The sequence below is a fragment of the Melospiza melodia genome, chromosome 26 (assembly GCF_035770615.1).
Source record: "Melospiza melodia melodia isolate bMelMel2 chromosome 26, bMelMel2.pri, whole genome shotgun sequence".
In the NCBI taxonomy this organism is placed as follows: Eukaryota; Metazoa; Chordata; class Aves; order Passeriformes; family Passerellidae; genus Melospiza; species Melospiza melodia.
Genome location: NC_086219.1, coordinates 6,905,885 through 6,930,874, shown reverse-complemented (window position 1 = coordinate 6,930,874; position 24,990 = coordinate 6,905,885). Strand labels below are relative to the sequence as shown.

Here is a 24,990-nt window from a genome sequence, read left to right as displayed (position 1 = left end):
AATGGGGAGGTTTATGGAACCAAGGTTGTCTTTTTAAATCCCTCTCTGCTCAGATGGCCATGAAGTCATGGCTGGATACAAAAACTTCTTTGAACAGCTTGGATTGGCTGAAAGGCAAGCACAGGACAGGTTTGTGACTGAGGTGAATCTGCTGAGCCCTGCTCAGCGTGGGGTACAGCAGTACCTTTAAATAACAATCTCCATGTATTGTGTGGAAGGGAAAGGTGTGATTGTTCCAAATTCCATCTTTTTGTCTGTCAGTGCAGCTTTTACAGGCAGGAATGGTCACAGGGGACCCAGGAGGGATCACAGCCAGGAGGACAGGTCAGACCATGGGCACAGGTGCCAGCACAGACCCCTTTAGTGCCTGTTGTGATCCCAAAAGTGGAGGAGGAAAAGAGGACAGGGGTGGTTTAATGTTTGGCTGAGCAGTGTAAGAAAATTGTGGCATTTGTGGAAAGAATTTGCAAAGTTAAGGAAACTTAACCTCAGTGTCTGAAGGGTTTGTTGTGCTTAAAATCAGGATTTGTACCTTACCTCCAACAGAGATGTAGAAACAGGCTTTTGTTCTTGCAGTTGGGCTCTGCAGGTTTCTGAACAAGACAGTTGGATTTTTATGTTTTGACAGCAGAAGCTTAATTTTTACTTGGAGATCAGAGGGTGGAAATTCAGAGGTCACAACAAATGGCAGCTTCTCTCAGTGCTGCTCTTGCCAACAACACCTTGGGGTGGGAATGGCTGCAGCAATTCCTCATGGAGCAGTGCTGGAGCTGCCTGGTGGAGAGGTGGCAGTGGCAGGGATGTCACTCTGGGGGTGGCAGTGGCAGGAATGTCACTCCCTGTGTAGCAGGGATGTCACTCCATGGGTGGCAGGGCTGGCAGTGGCAGGGATGTCACCCCATGGTGGCAGGGATGTCATTCCCTGGATGGCAGGGCTGTCACTCCATGGCTGCTGGAGCTGCTGGAGTAATCTTGGTTATCTGTTTTACCAAAATCTACCCTGGGCAGGGCTGTGGTGGAGGGGTGGCAGTGGCAGGGGTGTCACTCCACAGGTGGCAGGGATGTCACTGCCTGGGTGCCAGGGATGTCACTGCCTGGGCAGGGCTGGCAGTGGCAGTGGCAAGGATGTCACTCCCTGTGTGGCAGGGGTGTCACCCCATGGATGGCAGGGGTGTCACTCCCTGTGTGACAGGGGTGCCACTCCATGGGTGGCAGAGGTGGCAGTGGCAGGGATGTCACCCCATGGTGGCAGGGATGTTGCTCCCTGTGTGGCAGGGATGGCAGTGGCAGTGGCAGGGCTGTGGTGGAGGGCTGGCAGTGGCAATGGCAGGGATGTCACCCCGTGGGTGGCAGGGCTATCACTCCCTGTGTAGCAGGGATGTCACTCCCTGGGTGCCAAGGATGTCATTGCCTAGGTGGCAGGGCTGTCACCCCATGGGTGGCAGGGTTGCAGTCACTGCCTGGGCAGGGCTGGCACTGGCAGGGATGTCACTCTGTGGTGGCAGGGGTGTCACTGCCTGGCTGCTGGAGCTGGCAGCTGTCCCTGGCAGTGCCTGTAGAGCAGAGTGGGGCTGGGCCAGGCAGGGTCCCTGGAGGTGTCACTGTCCTGGCAGTGTCACTGCCCTGGCAGCTCCTGCAGCTGGGCAGGGAGGGCTCAGGGCATCCTGGGCCAGTGTCCTTAACAGCTCCAGAGCCAGGCACAGCAGAGCTTCTCCACTCTGGGAGATACTTCAGGCTCCTTGATGGATTAATCAGAGCTAAGTGTGCTGGCAGCCCTCAGGACTGTGTTTTTTGTGGAAATTCTGGTTACTGTTAGATGGGGAGATCTATGCCAGGTTCACCCTCCAGGAACAGGGCTCAGTCTGTAGGCAGTGTGCAGAAAATCTACATTTTGAGCTGTCCTGCAGGGGCTTTCATTGTTTCTGCTCTCTCTGGTGAGGTTGCCTGCCCACGCAGATCCTGCACAGGGGACACCAGGCTAATTGATACTTTACAAATTCTTAAAAAATGCCAGTTTAAGTGCAGTGGCTGCAGATGAAGAGGATGAAAATGGTGCTGAGGGAGAAGCCTCAAATCTGACACATCAGCTCCTCACCAGCAGTCCCTTAAGAGGCTCTTCTGTCCCTCTGTGGGGCAGAGAATGTTCCTGAGCTGCCTCTGTAGCCACAGCTGCTGTTTTATGAAAGAGAGGTAACAGTGAATACAAAATTAATCACAGCACTCACAGGGAGCACCACATCCAGCCTGCCTGAATTTCCTGGGCTGTTCAGGCTTTTTATTCCTATAATGAGAGTTTCTGCTGGGTTTTTCAAAGCAAGTAGTTCCTTTGTGTCCAGACTTGCTAGACACCTTCCACTGTCCCAGGCTGCTCCCAGCCCTGTCCAGCCTGTCCTTGGGCACTGCCAGGGATCCAGGGGCAGCCACAGCTGCTCTGGGCAGGGTCTCCCCACCCTCACAGAGAGGAATTTCACCCAATGTCCCATCCAGCCCTGCCCTGTGGCAGTGTGAAGCCATTCCCTCTTGTCCAAAGTGTCTCTCCATCTTTCCTGTCAGCTCCTTGAGGCCCTGGAGGGCCCCACTCAGGTGACCCCAGAGCTCCTCTCTCCAGGCTGGACAGCCCCAGGTCTCTCAGCAGTTGCTGTGCACAGGGCTCACTTCCCTCCTGAGCTTCCAAACACACCTGGTGCAGCTCATCCCAGCATCTGTAGATAAATGAGCATTTTTGGGAGCATCTCCATCCCACTCTGCTCTCCCCCTGTGGTCCCAGCCTCCCCTGGATCAGCTCCCCTTTAGCACAGAAAGTGCTGATATCTCACAGGATTCATCTCAGGCCTCTCCCAGCACTTGAGATTGCTTCAGTTCTTCCTTGTGTCAGTCCCACTTGGCCCACACACCTTTCCTTTTTAGATTTCTCTTTTCATCAGGTGTGGTAAGTCTCCACCTACGTTCAGTGAGTCACTTCATTGTGTTTGCCATTTCCCAAGGGGCTGGCACCTGCTGCTGTGGGTGTTTTGAGGGAAACAGCCTGGCATGGGTCTGTTAACAGTTTGTGTGCAATAATCCACTCAGATTTGCTTGCTAGAGACTTTAACATTCAATTTTGTCCCCAAAAGCTTAATGGCCACTGAGTGACTGTAGTGTGAAATTGAGTTTGGGGAAGTCTTGTAGTACTGCATGTAATAAAGTCATGAAAGATGGAGAACAGTAATTCTGCTGAACCTTCAGTTCCTGTGAACCAGTGCTGAACTGGCCTTAAGTGCCTGGTTTAGTGTACATACTACCTTTAGTATCTCTGGAGTTTCCCACCTTTCCTTTCTGGAGCTATTTGGGTTAAAGAGGAATTACACCAGTTTTCAGTTCCCTCTCTGTCCTCTGTGTTAAACAACAAGCATGTTTCTTGGTTATCTGTTTTACCAAAATCCATGTCACTTTCCCAAAAAACAACTGTTCCATTTCCATCTCCTGCTGCCAGCTTTAACTCCAGCAGTGCCTGGAGCTAATGCTCTGGCATGTTTGTGTTCAGTAGGTTATTATTCCCAGATGGAAGTCTAATATCTTACACCACTCAGTTAGAGCCTTGGCTTTCCACTTCCAATATGGTGAAGATAATTTCTTCCAACACATGGTTGTAATTTATTGCCCTTTGCTTGACGTGTGTGTGCTTGATTGAAATCAAAGCATAATGAGGACCAGGGCAGCTGCTTAAATCTCTCTATTTTAGATTCTGCCTTCCCTTGTTTTGGGTTGGAGATAATCAGGCCTTTAATTAAGTAATCTAATGGCTCTTTGTTGTCTGGAAGAAATAATTTCTGAAGTGATTAAATAGACCTCCCCTGGGAAGGATGCTGCTGATCTGTCTGCAAACAGGATGAGCTTTGGCAACTTTGGACTGGTTTAGTGACTGACATACATTTAGAAAGCTATTCCTCCTTTTTTCTGTGGCTTAAATTGGATTTATTGGTCTTTTGATTTTTAACAGCTTTAGAAAAAGATAAAACATCATCTTAATCATTCTGTTCCTGGAAAATGTTTGTATTGATTAAGATTTTGAGTTTCCTCAACAGAGTGAGAATGAAACCTTTTGAACTTCTGCTTCTGTCTCTGTTTTGATGTTGATCCATTTTCAGTTTGTTATATTAGAGCTCTGGATCAGGAATTTGGTAGGAGTGGAAGGAGGTCTGGGAGAGGATTGACCTCTGAAATGTCTTTGTTGTGTGTAATCCTTTTATTATTGAATTTTGATTGGAATCTGGTCCAGGACAGTTATCCCAGTTTTGGACAGTGTTAGCAGTGCTGAGGTGGCACCCAGGGCTGTGCTCTTTGCATGGGGACATTCCTGTCCTGTGGATGGAACCCAGGGATGTCTCTTTGCAGCCAGGTGAGCACCCAGTGCCTCTCCCTGCTCTGAGGAGGAGTTCCTGGGCCCTGGCCTCAGCAATGTATGGGTTTAGGAGCCTTTGACCAGGTACAGCAGTGAAGTCCCAGTGACAGATGAGTTGGCCCTTTGGTTTTTAGAGTGCTCAGGGCTGGGTGTATTTTTTATTTTTATTACTTTGTTTTATCTCGTGGAACAGCCTGGCTTTGCTGGGCTCAGGGATGTCTCATTTTGTGCCATCATCTGCTCTGAGCATGTTCACATGTCCCATAAACTACTGGGTAGGGTAAAAACAGCTAAAGAAAGTTGAACTTTTTCCTGGTTTATTTTGGATTGTGTGCTTGAACAACCTCTGTCACTGCCTTAGTCCACTTGTCCTGATAAGAAAAAATGGAAACCTCTGTTGGTGCTGCCCTTGGGCTGTGGCTGTTCCTGAGATCTGCTGTGGTGCCATTGGAGTTCTCCTCCCCTGACAGACCCCAGGATTCTCTCAGAGGAGCCCAGGCCAGCTCACAAATTCCTCTGCACTTCTCCCAGGGTTTATATGAGCTGCTGCATCCATCTGTGACCAGCTTTGCTGTGCTTTGTGCATGGAGCAGCCCCAGCTCCACCAAGTAAAGAGCAGATGCAAGAGGTGTGAGCAGGGGTTTTCAGCCCAGCCTGGCCTGGCACAGGGTGCCCAGAGAAGGAAACTGTGGGTGCCCAACCCCTGGAAAGTGTCCCAGGCCAGGTTGGATGGGGCTGGAGCTCACTGAGGGCTTTAGGCTGTGAGCCCTTTGTGAGCCCTGTGCCTGTGCTCAGATGAAAACCTGGGCTGCCTGAGCTGGAGCCCCTGCAAAGCTTTGAAGTGACTTTATTGCCATCAGCTCCCTGTTCCTCATTACTGCTGCAGCCCTTTGTGCTGCCTTTCTCCTGGGCATGGGGGTTCCTGGGGCTTGCACAGCCAGGGCCCTGCAGATTGAATCCAGATGGGTTTGTTGTGCATCCCAGCACTGAGGAAACTGCCTGGGGATGTGCACCACGGGCTGGGGCAGCAGGGGAGATTCCTGCCTTGGGCCAGCCTAATAAGGGTGAGATGAAATCTCCTAAGACAGGTCTAAACCACCAAGACTTTCTCTGCTTTCATGTCTGTGTGCTTTTACAGTCACAGCCATGCTGTTTTCCCAAGGAAATTGTTTTTCCTTGGGTTGGGATCCCCTCCTCAGCGTGCCCATGGGCAGCTCAGAGCAGAATTAATATTGAAGTTGTTGATAAATATTAGAGAATCTTCTTAGAAAGAGGGGAAAATGAAATGTACTGGCATGCTGGAAAACGAAATCAGTTGCTTTTCATCTGATTTTTCTTCTTTGGGAGTTCCATTTTGGAGCAGCTCTGCACACACTGCATTCTTATCTTCTGAATCCGAGATGTTGGATGGAGGAGGAGTTTTTCCCTTGGGTTCCCAGGGTTCTCTGTAATTACATAAAAACTGAACACTTGGATTAGGAGGTCAGCACTGATGATGCAGCACTGTCCTCAAACACTGCTCTCTGAAGGCTTTAAATCCCTAGGAAGGAATGACTTACATTCAAAAAGGAGATGGAATTTTGAACTGTCAGTTTGTTGTGAGCTGGAATTTTTGAACTGGTTGTCTCTAATAATGAGACAACCAGTATTGTATGGACAGAAATTTACCTCATGCCCTCACAAATGTGCAGTGCTTTAATGGTGGAATTTGAGGACAGAGCAACTTAAACAGCAGCAGCCTTCTTGTGGCAGACCTGATACAGAATTGTGTCACAGAGCTGATGTCATGTGAGATCTGCAGCCTCCAAAGATTTTGCCAGCCTTAAACCACAGCACAGAAGATTTCTGCTGTCTGTTCCCTGCTGTCCACGTTTGGGTTTCAGCTGGCAGAGCGTGGAATGTGGCACACTGGGGGTGGCTGGAGCAGTGTCTGTGCTGCCCAGGGATGGCCATGGGAGAAGGGTTTGGGATCAGTGGGAGATTCCTGCAGGTAATGAGGCTCTCCCTCCTTTGGGCACCCCTTGTCCTGCTCATGGAACAGTTTCCAGGTGACTTCTCCAAAGGGATTTGGTCATTCATTTCCATCTGCCAGGAGCAGTGAGATGGGAAGGAAAACGTGAGCAGTGCACATTGATTAAATAATGAAAGGTGCTAGAACGCACAGACTGGGAACTTCTGGGAGACTTTTAGCCTTCAGGATCCCATTGTTTAGGTACTGTTGTCCTTCCTTGCAGAGTTCCTGCACTTCACAGCTCTGCTGAGCACTTTGAGTCATCCCACCGTGGTCCAGATGTGCTTTTAAGTACAACTGGCATTGAAGTTACACATACCTAAGTGGATTGGTATGTTTGCTCCAGGGATTTTTGCACCTGTGTATGCTGGAAAGAATTCCTGTAAAATACCTGTACAGAGCCCCCAAGCATAATTTGGGCTGAGTTCATCAAGTGGGGTGTAAAACCCCTGGGCTGTGCACAGACATTTTACCTTCTTCATTTTAATCTCTGGGTGGGATTGTGGAGGGGCTCCCCAGTTGTGCTCCTGGGGCCAGGGAAGGAGAGAGGAGCTGTAAATGCCCTGGGCTTGCAGTGTCACATCCTGCTCATTCCTGTCCCCTCATTAAAGGATCCTGAGCCTCAGCACTCACAGCTGGATGGAGGCTACAATTATTGAGGGACAGCTATTGATGTCCTGAAGAATCTGTTCCTCCTCCTTGAGTGTGAGGTTGCAGGGCATTTGTTGAACACCTGAGCAGTGTTTGGGGTTTGATGAAAGGTGGGTTGCTCAAATTTGCCACTTCCTTCATATTTCAGTTGTGATTCCTGTGCTGGCTGGAGGTGACAGGGTGGGAGTTGTCACTTGGCACTCCAGTTCCTGCTCCCAGGAGAGCTGGAATGTGCTTCCTCACCTCAGCATTTAGGAAATGTTTTGGGTTGCTGTGAGACACCAGCTGCTCACGCTGTGACATCAGTCATTGTCACTCTTGTAAAAACATGTGAGCTGAATGCTCAGTATTTTCCTTTGGGGTAGGATTTTTAAATGCCAGTTTTCTTGGAAGTCTGTTGATGTAAATAGCTGGAGACTTTTCCCTTTCTGTGCTGAGCTCCTGGAGCTGGAAGAAATAACTAGGTGACCTTTAGGGAATAAAAGAAAATATATTTTTCTGCTTTAATTGAGCCAGTTTGAAACCCAGTGCAAGCTTTGGAAGGTTTCAGAGCCAGGCTGAGGTTCCAGGTGCTGGTGCTTTGGCATCAGGGGGTTGGGAGAGCCATCAGCCACAGACTTTTTGTCTCTGGCTCTCAGCTTCTTACTGGAAAATACACAAATGTTTTTATGGATGAACGATTTGGTTCTGAGGTGTAATTGAAAGTCAGAGCTTGTTTTTATTGCTGTGTGGTGGAAAGTCATTTTCTCCACACAGTGGCCAGGATCTCTTGGTGAGGCTGGGAGGGGAGGAACATTATCAGGAGGGTCATGGGGCCTTCCTGGGCCGTCCTTCAGTGCTGAACCAAAGTGATTAATGTGCCCTGCTTCCCTGAGGGCTGTGCTGGGAGCTGGGGATTTCCTCCCCTATCACATCCCTCTTGAAGTTGCAGCTTTGTTCTGGCCACAGCCTCTGTTTCATGGGTCCAGCTCCTGCTCCTCAGACAAGTTTCCATCCTGTGTCTCCACCCGCTCCAACTTCAAACACTTCATAAAGCTTTGGATCACTCTTAGCTTAAATATTTTCTTTTATTCTTGCATTTGTAAAGTAGGTCAGTCTTAAGTGTGACATTTTTTGCATAAAACAGCTTTTTCCAGGAGTTCTGTGGTTGATGAGTAACAGATATAAAACCTCAGTGTTTGATCATGACATTAAAACTATAATTGATTTTGAGTGAACTGCTGTTCTGAATTCTGTGAAGAGAATGAATGATTGCTTTGGGCCTTTTGCCTTTTAGTCACCTTCCTGGGCAGCCTTATAAAAGTTATTTTCCCAGAGATAGAGCACTGGCTGTCCTCTCCAAGGACAGGGATGTCACTTGGTCTTGATGATCTTTTGAGGTCCTCCTAACTGAACCCAACTATGATATCATTTATCATAGTTATCAACTATGATATCAGTGTTTTTCTTGTTACTAAAGGGATATGACAACCATAAAACAAATTTTTCATTGTTTTATAACAAAGTTTTGTCTGTAGGTAAAGCCTGATTGATCTTGATTGAAACGTCCTGGGCTGATGGTGTCCTTGGGCAGAGAGCAGTGATTGCTCTGCTCTGAAGCTGTCCTGTGAGAATGGTTTGTCCCTTGGGGTGTTTCTGAGGTACCACAACAGGAATTGCTCCTACTTGAGGCCTCCCGAGCATCCCAAAAGCATCTGCTGGTTGTTTTGGGAGAGTCAGTGCAGCCATGTGGGGGTCAGTCTCTTCTCCCAGGGGATAAAAGGAAATGGCCTCCCAGCTTGTGCCAGCTCCTGGAGGTTTAAGTTGGATATTAGGGAAAAAAAAATTCAGGGAAAGGGCTGTAAAGCATTGGAACAGGATGTCCAGGGCGGTGGTGGAGTCCCCAGCCCTGGAAGTGTTCAGAAAACCTGTGGGGAGTGTGGGTTGGTGCTGAACGTGGTGGTGCCGGGCTCAAGGTTGGGCTTGGTGACCTCAGAGGGCTTTTCCAGCCTCAAGGATTCTGTGATTGCAGCTCCCAAAGGAGACAGATTGCCTTCTCCAGGCACAGCTGTGCAGGAGGACCAGGGCAGGGACATCTCAACAGGACACTGAGGCAGGAGATGTTCAGTGCAGGAGCTGTGTGTGACTCTGGGGCTGTGCCCTGCCTTCTCCATCTGTTTCTTTACCAGAGAAGGTCCCAGTTTGTGCCTTCCTGGGGCCTTTTCCAAGCTGGTTCATCTCCTGCTTGGATCTTAGTGTGTGCTGCGTTTCAGTCCATGGTGAAGGGGTTTCTTGGAGGAAGCCCAGCCCTCCTGCAGCAAATCCAAATCCACCAATGTCAATTTAAATTCCTCCCAATCTATCATCCCGTTTTCTATTATGGACCAATTAGCCTGTGGCACCTCTTTATTTTTACTTAAAAAAAACCCAGGAATGTTCCCTCATATCCAACAGTGACTTTCAGGGGTTCAGAAATCCCACTCCAGTGCTGTTTGAAGGTGACAGGCAGTGCAGTGATCAGTTGTATTTATTCCCTCCCCATGAAGGAGGAGGGGATTTGGGAGCCTTTGGATAATGTAAATCCTGGCGTGCCTTGGATTCAGTCACTGGCATTGTTGCTCCAGCCTCCAGTTCCTGGGCCTGGCCATGGCAGAGCAGCTTTATTGGAAGTGCATGTTGGTATTTAAAACAATATTAATTCTATATTTGATTCATTAGATCTCCAAAGGCACTGAAAGCGTTTCCATGTGTGCGCTGTTGGTTCTGGCGGGAGGTTCCTCTCATGGCTTCATGTGGTTTCAGACAACATTTTAGCACATTCTTAAAATACCCACAAAAGCCTTTATGTAAGATCTCATAAAGGTGAACCACATAAAGATTATTTTTTCCTGTTTCATGTCATTAGGATCAAAGTACAGTAGGTAAGAAGAAATTTCCCAAAACCTTGTTTTGGTCCCTCTCTTAATTAATGTTTCATGCTCATAGCAAGGTCATAAAGTGAGTAATGGGGAAACTGTCTGTGCATACTGCAATGTTCTCAGTGACTGCCAGCTCATTTGGAGTGAATTCACTGATTCTGTGTATGAAAAAGGATATATTATATATATTTGTTGAAAGCAATCTGCCTCTGAGAAGGGACAATAGCTGCTTCTCTCTGGCCTCCGATTCCCACTGCCGAAGGAAGGGTGGCTTAGGTTGGAGCTGAGGTTCACTGCAGGACTGGAATTTAACCAAAATCCATTTGTGAATTCCCCAGGGGGTGTAAAGAGGGTGTGTGTTGGTTTGTTAGGTTGAAGTTGCCTGGTGGAAGCCTGGCTTTAGTGTGGCTGGGCTTTGCTTTTCCAGTGCTGTGTTATCATTGCTTGGCAGTGCCCCAGGACAGGGGGTCCTGAACTGCCTGGGCTGGGCTTGGCCAGGAGAGGCAGAGCCACCCATTAGAAATAAAAGGCTGTGGTGAGTTTATAGGAAATTATTTACCTCCCTGAGGTCAGCATTGGTTTGGGTGTCTGCAATTAAAGGGAATTGGGGCTCTTGGGTGACTCTGCCCTCTGGAAACAAGGGATTGAGCTGGTCTGTGGGTGCAGGGAATGTGCTGGAAGTGTCACTGGAGTTCACTTCCAGTGCCTTTCCTCCTGCCTGCTGGCAAGGGAGGGGTTGGTGTGCTTTAATCCATGTGCTTAGGGGTAATCCATGCACTCCAAATTGCAGTAAATTGCCTTTTAAGCACCAGTCCCAACTGGAAGGCCCAGGGTTAGGAAGGAGGAAGCACGGAGTGGGAAGGGTTGATGATTTTTTCATGAGGGATGATTTCCTCTGTGGCAGGAGTGATGGTCACTGCCAGGTGTGTGTGACAGGCAGGCAGGATGCAGACAGGTTAATCTGCACTCCTGGCTGCTCCTCATGCCTTTGGATAATGAGATTTTGCCCTCCTGCAGGCAATGAAAAGTCTGACTACCAACATTTTGTGTTGTTGATGAAGTTTATGAAGTTTCCTCTCCCCCTTTCACATGATCCTTGTGTGCCATGGTCACCCCTGAGATGTGAGAGTTGTGTGCCGTAGAGTTTTTATTCTTTCCTTTTCCTTCATCCTCCTCATGGCTTTGCTAAATTGAGAAAGGAAGGGATAAAATGCTGTGGTTGCAATTCCAGTTTTCTAGAAGACAGAATTCCTCCTTTCTTCCAACAGATGGGTTGTTTACCATTATTTCATGAAGTGCATTTCCATCTGCACCAGTGGCACCCAGAGGGAATGGGGCTCTGCAGATCCCATTTTTGGTTGGTTTCCTGAGTTACTTTCAGCAAAAGACACCTGAGATTGAGGCAGTCTGGCTTTTCTCTTGTTCCCCATACCTGATGCTGGAATAATAAAACTTCAACAGCATCTCTACATTTCTGAGATCCCTGGTTCCAGTTCAGCTCCCTTTGCAGTAAATCAGTGTCAGCTTCACACAGACTTTTGAGGCAGCAACATAAAGTTACTTACTTGCTCCCTTTTGTCTTAATTAGTGAACTTTGCTGTAAAGAACTTCCAGACTTTGCCAATAGCAAGGGAGAAGAGGGGAAAAAGACCAGATTGTAAAATAAAGCCTTACTCTGAGCCCACTTTGTAGCTCGTGCTTTTAGCAGCTGTTGTAGGTAATTGGAATCAGAGGAATTGTTTGCTCAAGTCCTGTAGAAATCTGTAAATAGCTCTGGTTCTCCCCAGACCTTTATTCTCCTTCAGAGACATGTGCAGTTGTTTTGTAATTAAAGTCTGCATTATGAAGTGATTTGAAGTGCTGTGTTTCTGGGTGTGTAACTGAGAGAGTGTGCTGTCCTGAAAGAAAAAACAAATCTGGATTAGGACTTAGAAATTCTGCTTATTTAAGATGATTATTATTGATATCTGACTCTCCTGCTTGCTTTTAACTTGCCTCTGGGTTGCCTCCTGCAGGTATTTTGAAGGTGGAGTCTCCTCTGTCTACCTCTGGGATCTGGATCATGGCTTTGCTGGGGTGATCCTCATTAAGAAAGCTGGAGATGGATCAAAGAAGATTAAGGGATGCTGGGATTCCATCCACGTGGTGGAGGTTCAGGTACAGCCTCTGGGGAGCTGATACACCCCAGTGAAAACAAAACCCAGTTAATTCCAGACAATTAAGGAGCACAGGTGTTCCACTGAACAATGCAGGACTGTGTCAGGCCTGTAAACTTCTTTCCCTTGTTAATTTTTGAAAATGCCCCGAAGCAATTTGGATAGAGATAAGTCAGGGCTGTAATCAAAAAGAATCCCAGAAGAATTGAAAGTATGTTACTTTCTGTGCATGTGATCCTGAGATGTGGGGTTTTTTTTTTAACATAAAGAGCTACAGATAAATATCACTAATTAGGTAATAAAAACAAGGTATTAGGAGAGTGAATTGCTCTAACTGGATTTGCTTTGGAAAATTAGAGGAATGAGCACACTTAGAATTGTCTGTAAGAGCCTGTGCTGCATGAGGGGGATTAAATTTACCTGGCCTGTTGTTTGTGGGGTGTGCCAGCCCCCATTTAGCTTTAGGGGGGATTTTAACCTCTGTCTCTGTCCCTCTTTGTCCCCTTGCACTTGCAGGAGAAGTCCAGTGGCCGCACTGCCCATTACAAGCTGACCTCCACAGTGATGCTGTGGCTGCAGACCAACAAAACTGGCTCTGGTACCATGAACCTGGGGGGGAGCCTCACCAGACAGGTAAGGCTGTGTCCTCCTCACACCTGGGCAGGCACAGAGCCCTGGCTTTGGGAGGTGCTGCACCAACATCTCTGCTCCTGCTGTTCTGCAGCCCAGTGAAACGGAGAATGCAGTGGGTGATTGCCAGAGAGCCCCCTGAGCTGTGCTTGACACACAGGGGCTTGCAATTAAAAATACAAAACATCCAGCAGGAGTTCAGGCTTGCTTGTAAGTCTCAGTGTGGCTTTTGGTGTTCCTGAGTTTTTATTCTTCCATGTGTGTTGCAGATTTTTTTTATCTGTAAGATTTGCCCTCTTTGTCACTGGAAGATTCCAACAGGACTATAAAAATACAGGATGGCATCTTTCCTTCCTCTCTTTTAAAAGCCAGCTAAACCACTGAGAACAAACCTGTATTTTGCACTGACAGTAAGATTTTTTAAGGACATCAATTACATGGTGTCTTCCTTTAGTGCTTTCTCCCTGCAGTACCAGAACACTGATTTAAAAAAATCTAAAAAAGTAAGATAAGTCTGTCCTGAACATCTGGGAGTTTTGTGCCAGCATTAATGACTCTGTCTGCCTCCTGAGAGCTGCTTTGCAGCAGGGAGGTTTCCCCAGGCCCTGACAGGCAGAATCTGCTGAGCTGGGTGCCTTGGATGGGCTGCTCTGCCCCACCACCTGCCAGGGGCTTCTCCTCCTGCTGATGAGCTGGGCTTGCTCTGGGCTCTGCAGTCACTGATGGAGCAGAGTAATAAACTGTGCAGGACAGGAGGCACATTGTAAGGTCATGAGTGACTGGAGAGATTGGCAGCAGCTGAAACTCCTTTATGAGCCTTCCCAGGGCAGGCTGGGGCTTTCCATACAAAGGACAATGCAGACTCTGTTCAAAACCTCCTGGTTCTGAGCAGGTTTGAGCCAGGTGAAGCCAAGGAGGGTCAGGGATTGCAGAGAGGGACTGAAGCTGGGTTAGTCTTGCACAGCTTGCCCCAGCCTGGGTGATTTTTCTTTCCACGTTGTTGACATTGAAGAGGCTGATGGAAAAGCAAGTGAAGGAAAAAGGCATCTGGAGACAGTTTTGAGCCTTTTTTTGACTCTTTTTGCAGTAATTATACCCCAGTTATGGTGACCCGGACAAATATTTAATCCCAGCCCTGCTGATGCTGGAAATGGGAGCTGTGAAGTGCAGGCCAAGGGCTTGACTCTGGCCATGGCCCTGAGCACAGCTGGGCCAAGGCAAACAAGGGCTGTGCACAGGGCTGTCCTCAGTGCACCTTGGCCTGACTGCTGGCCCTGGTTTGGTTTGACTTTCCTGTCCAAGCTGCAGTGGAGATTGATGCCTCTGCCATCATTCCACAGCAGAACCTTGGGTGCAGATGTGGTGCAGTGGCAGGAGCAGTGCTGGGGAGGATGCACAAACAGGGGCCTGGGGCACATCCCAGCCTGGGCTCTGACAGGATCCTGCAGGCACTGGGGACTGGAACTGCAGAAACTTCACCTTCCATTACCTGCAGAAACTTCACCTTCCATTACCTGCAGAAACTTCACCTTTCATTACCTGCCCTCTCCACACTGCCTGCAGCTGTTCTGGGTGAGGAGGAGCTGTTTGTCCCCAGCTGAAGTTCACCTGCAGCTGGACTGAACTCCTGAGTGCAGTGTCACTCTGGTTTTTGAAGATTTTCTAAGCCTTCTGATGTTGACATTATTGTAGTGAACTTTCTCACTTTACACTTTCTGTAAATAACTCATTGTTTTCCATTCCTTTATGGAGGAGGAGAAGTTGATGGACTGTTGGTCTGTCCAGTGTCATTGGAGAGGTGGCACTGTCACCCTCCAATCCACTGTCACTCTTAGAAAACTATAAATGTTAGAGTCAGAAAATAAACTTCCCTTTTTAATTCACCTTGAGAGCAGCAGTGTGAGCTTGTGTTCTCTCATGTCCTATAGTGACAGGGCAGGGCTTGGACTTGGCTCTGAATCCACTGTGCCACATCACCCAAGCTCTGCAAGTTTTACTTCTCCTTTTTTTGATCAGCCTTTCATGCAGCCTGCAGCAAAATGAGGCACCAAGAGCTGGTTTGAGTTTCCTCTTGAACTGTTACAGTTTCACTATGACAGGTATCAGTGATGTTTTGATAAAACTTTGTCCATGGTAAATTTACACGGTTTTGGTCAAGTCATTTGCTTGGCCACCTTTGATCCTAAATGAGAGCAGCAGATGTGCTTGTGTTTGGGAGGAAGCTTTTGAGGTGATGGCACAGCAGCCTCAGTGCTCTGCTCAGAGCCAAAAGCTTTGGTTCCTCCAAAGCCCCTGTGGCCTCCTGGCTGCAGGCAGGGCATTGCTGCCTTTCCATCCATTGCTGAGGGAGGATTGATTGACCTGCTGGCCAGAGGAGCAGCTCAGGGGGTGCCACGTGCTGGGGCTGGGCTTGGAGCTGCAGTGGGGCTCTGGGAAAAGCTGTTTTCTGTTGCCTTTGTCAAGGCCATTTGGAAAGGCTCTGCCTGTCTTGAACATCCCCAGGCTCCTTCCTGTAAGGCTCCACTTGGGCTGTTCCTAAATGTTGCACTCAGTTTTGAAAAGGATTTTTTCCTCTCTCAAGACCCTGTGTTGTTGCTGTGGCTGCCCCTGGATCCCTGGGGGTGCCAAGGCCAGCCTGGATGGGGTTTGGAGCAGTGAAGGTGTCCCTGCCATGGCAGGGGTGGCACTGGATGGGATTTGATCCTTCCAACCCAAACCATTCCAGGATTGTGGGATTCTGTGCTGGTCCCTCCTGGGCAGGTACAGAGGTCACATCCCTGGCCTGTGTCTGCTTTATTTATACACTGGGAGTTGACATCTCCCTTCCAGTGCCTTCAACTGCTTTCCCTTGGTTTCCCCAGTGCAGTTTTTTTGTCTGCTACAATAAGAATTGTCTCTGTTTATAAGGAAGAAACAAACATTTTGCATTTGTGAGTGGAGAGAATAAGGAAAGGGGGAGACATAGAGGATTCAGTTTTGGGAAGCTGAAAACTCCCCTTGGTGTAGCTTTAATTTACTTGACCTGGTGGATTTTGGAATTTCAGGCTTCGGCTGTATCAGTTCAATTACAGAATTTCAGATTCTGTCCTGATGCAGTAGAGCAATGGGTGTTTATACACACACAGGAGGTGCAGCACAAACCCCTGGGTGCTGTCACACCCACTCCTTTGCACAATTTACCTGTATAAAGGTTTATACAGGTTTATACACACACAGGAGGTGCAGCACAAACCCCTGGGTGCTGTCACATCCACTCCTTTGCACAATTTACCTGTATAAAGCTTTATACAGGTTTATACACACACAGGAGGTGCAGCACAAACCCCTGGGTGCTGTCACATCCACTCCTTTGCACAATTTACCTGTATAAAGGTTTATACAGGTTTATACACACACAGGAGTGTGCAACACAGACCCCTGGGTGCTGTCACACCCACTCCTTTGCACACTTTACCTGTATAAAGGTTTATACAGGTTTATACAGGTTTATACACACACAGGAGGTGCAGCACAAACCCCTGGGTGCTGTCACACCCACTCCTTTGCACAATTTACCTGTATAAAGGCATAATTGGCATAATTGCTTCATGTGTGTGCAGAGGTTCACTTACCTGCAGAGAGTGAGAGCAGTTCTTAGCCAGCTCCAGGCACTGAGGATCCATGGATTAATTCTGCCCTTTAAACTTTGGGACAGTTAAAGCTGAGGTGACATCTTGACACTGGAAGCTCATTATGTCCTGGCTGCAGAGTGTGGCACAGCCTCCCCTTTGCCCAGGGGGTTTGGCTGGAATTTTTAGGAATCAGTGCTGTTCTTTCTGCATGAACAGTGCCAGAGAGGAGCAGGGAGCAGGGCTTGCAGGGAAATGAAACGTGCCAGCAGCTTTTCAATTACCTTGCAGTTCTCTGGGGACTGCAGGTACCTCCCAGCCCTGCTGATTGGGGCCAGATGTTTGGCAGATGTTGTTCCCTGGCAGCTCTGGGGCTCCTGGCCCTGTGTGTACCTTGGAGCTGCTCGTGTCTCTTGCAGCTCATTGGGCTGCCCTTTGTTGGGGGGCAGAGCAGCTGTGGGATCTGCTTCCCTTGTGCACAGGAGATGGGGAGGGCTCCCCTTCCCTGGCAGGCTGTCAGCCCTGCACTGTGCTGAGGGCTCTGCAGCCCCTCCTGGCAGCAGCAGCACCAGCAGCTGCCTCCTGAGGTGTCCCTGCACAGAGCCTGGCTCTGAGGGTCCTGGCCAGGAGGAGCCTGGGGAGGTGAATGTGCTGAGCAGGACCTTGGCTCCATCCTGGAGTGTATGTACATGGGGAGATGTGGGAAGGGGAGGGTGTAGAGTCACAGGGAACTCAATAGAGGAACTGAAAGAATCCATTCCTGAGGATGATGATGAGGAGGAGGAGGAGGCTGATTCCTGAGGCCTGGCATTTGGGATGAAGGGAGCACAGAGGTTGATTTTTGAACTTAGAACTCTCTCTAGTGAGGGCAGAAGGTTTTGCAGAGCTGGATGAAGGCTGGGCTGTGCAGACAGAGCAGTCCCTGGCCTGGCATCTGCTGCTGCTCAGTGAAACCCCAGCAGAGCCATTCTCCATTTATCACCCAGGGAGATCCCTGTGCTCAGCAATCAGGACACTCATCCATTCCCATCATGGGAAAGCCCATCCCACCGACTTCCAGATGTTGTAACTTTGTTCTTCCACCACTGGGATCTTCTTGTGATCCTTGAGCTCCCCCTCAGCAGTTGCAGTGCCCTGGAGTCTCTGTAGGGCAGGGACAGCAGGGATCTGCTGCCAGGGGCTGTCCAGGGAATTATTTCTGCCTCCATCATGAGGGTGGGAGCTGCCCCTGGATCCCTGGCAGTGCCCCAGGCAGGCTCAGAGCCACTGGGACAGGGGAAGGGGTCCCTGCCATGGCAGGGCTGGCACTGGGGGGGCTTTGAGCTCCCTGTGGGTCTCACAGAGGTTCAGTTCTGTAATAAATGAGAAGAAGGGAGCAGAGCAGTGGGGGCAGGTGAGGGTTGTGCAGCATGCCCAGGTTTGCCCCTGGTTTTGCCTGGACAGTTTGGCAAAGGGAATGGGAAATTTGGTTACTCTGTGGAGGGGTGGGCTCAGTCCTCAGCTGATTCCTGCAAGGCTGCAAGCCCTGCAGAGATCACAGCCTTCACTTATTGCCTGTAGTTTGAAATGAGTGCTGGAGGGGCAGGCCACATTTTGCCTCACTGATATCCAAATAATTCCACATATTTTCCACCTGGAGCCTTCAGCCTGCCTGTGGCTTTGGGAGCCCCTGGCACACACTGCTGTTTGTGTTTCATTAAAGGGATTTTCACTCTGCTCCGTGGCCAGAGCAGCTGTGGGTGTTGTTGGCTTTCCAGAGCAAAATGGAGGATGAGTTCCCTTCTACCTTTGCTGGTGTTTTCAGACACTTTCACGATGAAACAAAATGTTTATCCAGCTTAAACGTCCCTCTTCACATTATTCCTCCACATAATGTTTACAGAAAGCCCAGGCAGCTGCTTTATTCCCTGCAGGGAACATCCCAAGGGAGCAGGCAGCCCAGAGCAGTGAGAGTAGTGAGGGTCCCTGTGAGTCAGCCTGGAGCAGAGGGCTGGGGCAGCCAGGAGAGGAACCAGGGCCTGGGACTGGGCTGAGGCTGGCACTGGGCTGGGATTGGGACTGGGACTGGGCTGGGATTGAGCTGGGACTGGGCTGGGACTGGGCTGGGATTGGGACTGGGACTGGGCTGGGATTGAGCTGGGACTGGGCTGGGATTGGGATGGGCTGGGACTGGGACTGGGCTGGGATTGAGCTGGGACTGAGCTGGGATAGGGCTGGGACTGGGCTGGGACAGAGCTGGGACTGGGACTGGGCTGAGACTGGGCTGGGATAGGGCTGGGATTGAGCTGAGACTGAGCTGAGCTGGGACTGGGCTCCCCCTGGGCTCCCCCTGGGTTTGGAAGTGGGCAGTGCCAGAGGGAGGATGATCTGATGTTCCTGGGAGGATGAGGATGAGCTGATGTTCCTGGGAGGATGAGCAGCTCCTGAACTCAGCCTGCAGAGGGAATTTCCCCTCAGAGCAAGCCCAGCTTTATTTAAGCAGCAGAAATTCTGCTGCTGCCTGAGCAGTGCCAGCCACAGGAAGGAACCTTTAAAAGCCCCAACAACTCAACAAACCCCAACTGTTTGTACGACATGGCTGATCCTGACTCTGCACTCCATTAAACAGCCTCTTGTAACATCTGGCCTTCCAGAGCACATAAAAATGTTTTCCTTCTGGCAGCAGTTTTTATGGAGATGTAATAATATACGGGGGTTTTTTTATTAAAAAAAAATCTATTTTCAGATTCTGCTCCTTAAGCAGAGCTGGGCCTGTCCAGGTGTGAGGAGGCAGGCAGGGAGCCCGTGGCAGTGCCTGCCCCTCTGCCCCAGACTGGGGCACTCTGCTGAAGGTTCCAGCTCCCCATGGATGTGTTTGTGTGGGTCACTGTCCTGCAGTGCTGCTGGACCCTTCTCCAGGCAGTGTCTCCATTCCATGGAACAGTCTGAAGGCAAAATGAAACGTCCTGCTGCTCCTTCTCCCCCTCTCTCTCCCAGGTTGTCCTTTGCCTTCAGGGGTCCAGTTAAATTCCACGCTTCCCCAAGCCTGTTCCAGCCTTGGCTTATTAGAACAAACCTGTGGCTGGCCCAGGTTTTAAACTGTGCCCTGAGGGAGGGATAGGAGCAGATGGATGAGGGAATTCAGTGGGATTAGTGAAACCCTTTGAAGAGTGTTCTTCCCACTGCATTTGTCTCCCAGTGTTGTTTTCTTGCTGTCTCAGCAGATCCTGCTGAGGTTCCTGATGTTCACAGTTCAGCACTTGGCTGTGTCCTGGCCACAGGAGCTGGGCAGGATGGACTTTGCTGAGCACACTGAGGAAACCCAGGGCACCACAGGGAATAATTCTGTGTCTGTGCCCTGACCCCCAGGGCAGCACTGACTCTGACCCTCACTCATGGAGAAAGTTTCCCAGACTTCAAGATAGACTGGAATCCACAAAAGTGTGAAATAGATTATAGAGAGCAGTGTAGGTGTGTCACTGGGTGAGAAATTGAGGGTTTGGGGTTTTTAGTGTGTTGTGGATGGAAGCAAGATGGAGGGCCCAGGGTGTTGTCCTGGGTTTCTTCTTCATGCTTCTTCTTCCTCCTTCTCCATGGGTTTGGGTGGCATTTTGTAATTGGGCAGAAAAGTCCCCATTGCAGCTCTGTGGGATCAGTTATTGGGTTAAAAGGGAAAATAATCCAGGTGTCAGTTCTTAATTGGACAGTTTAGTCTTAAAAGCCCTTGCATCAAGAGATTGTTGGCCATTTTGTGCCTTCTAATGAAAAGCTGCCCAACTCACAGTACTGAGACTGTTTCACTGATCAGAAATTCTAATAAACACCTGAGTGTGAACATGAATTACTGACCCAAGTGCCTTCAGTGCAGAGCCAGGGAAACCCAGAAGTGGTGCACCCAGAGCACACAGGCCATGGCAGGGCAGGGCTGGGGGCTCCATCAGGCACAGTCAGATGGAATCAAGGGGATGCTGCAGCTCCCAGTGCTGCTGCTGGGCTGGGAGATCTCAGCTGCCTCAGGAGTCCTGCACTGGGGCTGTGCTGTCTCTGCACTCCTGAGTTGTCCCAGCTCTGAATTTCCCCTGCAAAGGACACTTGGCTGTTCTGTGGTGGGGAGGGGGTGGCTCTCGTGGCCCTCTCTGCAGCAGGGACTCTTCCCATTCCTGGTTTGTTATTCCCCACATCTCCCCTGCCAGCCTGTGCCTGTGGTGGGTGCTGGGGTTTCTCAGCCCCTTGTGCTGTGTGTGCACATGGGGGAGGTGGTGATTCCCCCTGCCCCAGCTCCCTGTGATGGATGGATCTGTGCTTTCCTTTGCAGATGGAGAAGGATGAGACTGTGAGTGACTCCTCCCCACACATAGCCAACATCGGCCGCTTGGTAGAGGTGAGTGCAGCTTCTCTGCCCCCTTGAATTTTGTTACCAATAACTTACTGATTCCTGTTGTTGCTGGGTGTGTGGTGGCTCAGTGCTGCTCCTTCCATCCCCCCCAGCTGTCTGTGGGTACAAAGCCACCCCAAAGCTGCCCCTTGTGCCCTGCTCAGCCCCGCAGTGGTGAGAGAATGGGTGTTCCCTTCCTGAGCACCAGTGAACAACTTCCTGCCCTCAGATTTGCTTTTGCAGCCACTTCTGGGGGGAATTATTATTTCTAACAGGTTGCTACAGCACTGTCCCTTGGGCTGACAGTCCAGTGTGTATCAAGTGCTTATGAAACCCCCTGGAATTGGGTTTGCTGTTGGGTTTTGTGGCAGCTGCTCAGAGGGTGCAGCACCACTTTGTGTTTCACTGCACTGTCCTGACCGAGGGTGTTCCAGATTTCCTTCATTGTTATGGCCAAGAAAGGAGGAAATTCTCAACTCTGATGCATTTTTAGGGAACTGGGAAATTAAAGAAAGGCAGCTGCTTATTTTTTAATCCCTTTTTAAAAATTGTTTGCTTGAGTGAAAGCAATGAAAAAAAAAAAAAAAAGCTGCTTTGTTGCAAGATCTCTCTCAGAGCTCTGTGGGGCAGCTGTAAAGAGCAAGTCAAGGATTCCAAACCACCCTGAGCACAGAGCTCTGGGCTCTTGGTTATCCTGGCAGGGCCAGGCCAGGCTGGGCTGGTGCATTTCCCTGTGAGCAGAGCTGGGGAGAAGCTGCCCTCTGGTGGTGCACAGAGCTCCCATGGCTTGGGAGAGCAGGAGCACAGCCCTGAGGGGTTTGCTGGGCCCCCAGCACCGAGGAGGAGTTGAGAAATCTGACCCCGTGTTCTTAGAAGGCTAATTCATTATTATATTATATATGATTATAATATATTATATGATAATATATTATATTATGTGATGTAATGTGATATAATGTGATATAATGTGATATATTATATTATATTATATTATATTATATTATATTATATTATATTATATTATATTATATTATATTATATTATATTATATTATATTATATTATATTATATTATATTATATTATATTATATTATATTATATCATATCATATTATATTATATCATATTATACTATATCATATTATACTATATCATATCATATCATATTATATTATATCATATTATATTATATCATATTATATTATATATTATGCTATACTCAAACTATACTACAGAATAGAGAAAGGACACAGACAGAAGGTTACAAAGAATGATAATTAAAACTTGTGATGCTCCAGTTCTGTTACAGCTGATGGTGATTGGTCATTAATTCAAAACAATTCACATGAAACCAATCAAACAAGCACCTGTTGGATAAACAATCTCCAAACCACATTCCAAAGCAGCAAAACACAGGAGGAGCAATCAGATAATATTGTTTTCCTTTTTCTCTGAGGCTTCTCAGCTTCCCAGGAGAAGAATTCCTGGCAAAGGGGTTTTTCCAGAAAATGTGGCAGTGCCAAAGCCCCAGTGCTGGGATGGGAGCAGGGGCTGGGCCAGGGCTCTGGGCTCAGAGTGGCCCTGGTGCTGCAGCAGCCCTGCAGACAGAAATCTGAGGGCACTGAAGAGCTGCTGTGCTGTTTTCTTTTCCAGGACATGGAAAACAAAATCAGAAGTACACTGAATGAGATTTATTTTGGAAAGACAAAGGACATCGTGAATGGGCTGAGGTAAGGGACCTGCAGTGGGTGGGGACCCTTTGCATCCCTGCAGTGCCACCCCAGCCTTGAGCTGCTTGGTTTTCCCCTCCCTGTGCTGTGGGACAGTTTTTGTTGTGTGGAGTTCAGGGAACTCCTCTGTTGCAGAAATCTGAACCAATGTTTTAATCCCTTGTTTCCTCACCAGGAGCCAAACAGCCCAACTAACACTTGTATTTCTGGATTATTTTTCATTTGTTTTAATCTTCACAGTCCTTAAATTCTGTCTTCTTTTTCTACTGTCCTTAAAAATAGTCCCAGAATTAAGTCATGACACGAGTGGTTTGTGGTATTTAGAGTTTGTTTTAAATTCTGTTGTTCTCTCAACACCACTAGCCAAAATACAGTGTATGAGAAGAGATTAAATTCCCTGTGCCTTTCTGTGGGGAAACTGTGCTGGGCTGTTCAGCCCCTGCTCATTCCTGGACAGGAGTTGGACATGGAAATCCCAAGCTGGTAATTCTTGTGCTCACAGAGGAAATCACTGTGATGCCAAATCACTTCATTTTAAAGTACAGAGAGACCTCCCAGCACAGTGTGGTAATGTACAATAACCAAAGGGCACAAATAAATGCTCTGCTCTTCCCTCACACACTGAGATGTGGAAGAAGAGAGAAAAAATGGTGTTAATTCAATATTGGTGCTGCTGTATGGGCAGAGCAGGACCTGTGGGAGGGTTCTGGGTTCTGCCCCAAGCCCAGGTCAGACCAGCCTCAGTTTCCTTTGTGCTGAGCAGGGTTCAGGAATTAATAATTAATAATTAAAGGAAGCTTTAATTACACCAGAGGGAATCTGTAATAGGACCTTTCTCTTGTGAATGTTGCCTTGAGCTGCTGTGGTTGGATCTCTGCTGTGTCCCCATCCCTCAGAGTCCTGGCCCTGTGTGCAGGAGCCCCCCAGAGCCCCTCCAGCCTGTCCCTGCTCCTTCTCTCCTGTGTGTGTGTCCCCTTCTCCTCCCTGGAGCTTCCCAGGCCCCAGCTCTGTGTTACCAAGTTCTTCTGACTGTTCTTTTCCCTGTTTGCTCCCTGGTTTCCCACTGCTCTCTGTAGATCTATCGATGCTATTCCTGACAACCAAAAGTATAAGCAGTTGCAGAGGGAACTTTCTCAAGTGTTGACCCAGCGCCAGATCTACATCCAGCCTGATAACTAAACCAATCCAGGTACCCCTGCTGCCTGTGAGGTGTGAGCCAGCACTAAACCAGGACTCACCAGCCCAGCCCCTGCATGGTAACGGGAAGAACTAACCCCTAATCCCACAGGGAGCAGCCAGCCCAGCCTCCTGGGGCTGCCTCAGTGCTGGCTTCTGTTTTCAGTGTTTTCTCCTCCCTCATGGAATCCTCCTGGGGCTGCCTCAGTGCTGGGTTCTGTTTTCAGTGTTTTCTCCTCCCTCATGGAATCCTCACGCTCGGAACTGGGGCAGGATTTCCCACTTTGCACTCTGGCTTGGGAGCAGGAAAGGAGCACGTGGAGTGCTGTGGGATTGGGCTGATTCCATCCAGCATTCCCAGGACTCTGCCCCTTGGGCACCAGCAGTTTTTACACCTCTGGTATTCCACTTCCATGAAGAAATTCCCTGTAATCCCAGTGTGCTCCCTGCAGAGTGAAATCCTGGGAGTGTCACAGTTTGGAAATAAAAAGATTCTGGTTCTTGCCATGAGTTCAGAGTCAAGGTGTGCTCACCCACACACCTTCCCCGTGAGCCTGCTGGGGTTTGAGCTGCCTTGGAGCTCAGTCCTGCTCAGGCTCACTCAGCCATGGGCAGCCTCCCCTTGCACGGCCTCCAGAGGGATCTGGTGCTGTGCTCGTTGCTCTGGAGCTCTGAGTGTCAGGGCAGTGACTAACCTGAGCCTCCTTAACCTTCCACTCCCCTTCCTAACCAGTTACAGATGTTCTTTCATCTGGCAAAGGGGGATACTCACTGTTTGTTGATGGTGGCCAAGAACTACTTCTTCAGCCTGTGACAAATGCAAATGTAAATGTATATGTTTTTATTGAAGCAGCAGAAGTGTCCAGAGACAAGAGAATGGAAATGCTGTTACAAAAATGGTTGGAAAATCACCACCACAAAGAGCAGCCTTGTTTACAGGAGACAGCAACCAGGGAAAATGAGGTTGCTCTGAATGACAGAATCCCAGACTGGTTTGGGTTGGAAGGGCCCTTAAAGCTCATCCAGTTCCAACCCCCTGCCATGGACAGGGAGCTCTTCCACTCTCCCAGGTGCTGTAAAGGCTGTGAAATGTGATTTAAGTGGGGAGAAATTCCACCCAACTGCATCCTGCCACTTCTCTGTGGTAGCCACTCTGGAAAAGTTTGGTCCTGAGTAGAACCCATTCTATCAATTTATTGAAGAGGGGCCTTTTTAAAAGTGGCAATTTCTCATTGTCTTATTGAAATCAGAGGTTCCTCCACAGGCATCTCCCAGGGCAGCGATCCCAGGTGATTCCTGACAGGTGGAGCTGTTCCTCTGTACTTCAGGCAAAGGGAATCCCTGCAATAACCCTGTGACAGTGTCTCTGTTCTTCTTCAGCTGCTTTGATCACTCAT

At 48.9% G+C, this 24,990-nt stretch overlaps 1 protein-coding gene across 2 annotated transcripts in view; it reads left to right on the top strand.

The window, feature by feature from the left end:
- The window catches only part of CAPZB (capping actin protein of muscle Z-line subunit beta), a 63,726-nt gene that overhangs the window by 38,033 nt on the left and 703 nt on the right, over nucleotides 1–24,990 (top strand). Inside the window, exons 5-9 of one of the 2 annotated variants that reach the window (XM_063177118.1) lie at nucleotides 11,956–12,097; nucleotides 12,613–12,729; nucleotides 20,629–20,694; nucleotides 22,341–22,417; nucleotides 23,494–23,606. In XM_063177118.1, the coding sequence (XP_063033188.1) occupies nucleotides 11,956–12,097; nucleotides 12,613–12,729; nucleotides 20,629–20,694; nucleotides 22,341–22,417; nucleotides 23,494–23,596 (505 nt within the window). In that variant the 3' untranslated portion in view covers nucleotides 23,597–23,606. The remainder of the gene's footprint in view (nucleotides 1–11,955; nucleotides 12,098–12,612; nucleotides 12,730–20,628; nucleotides 20,695–22,340; nucleotides 22,418–23,493; nucleotides 23,607–24,990) is intronic. The other variant, XM_063177119.1, reaches the window with a different exon arrangement.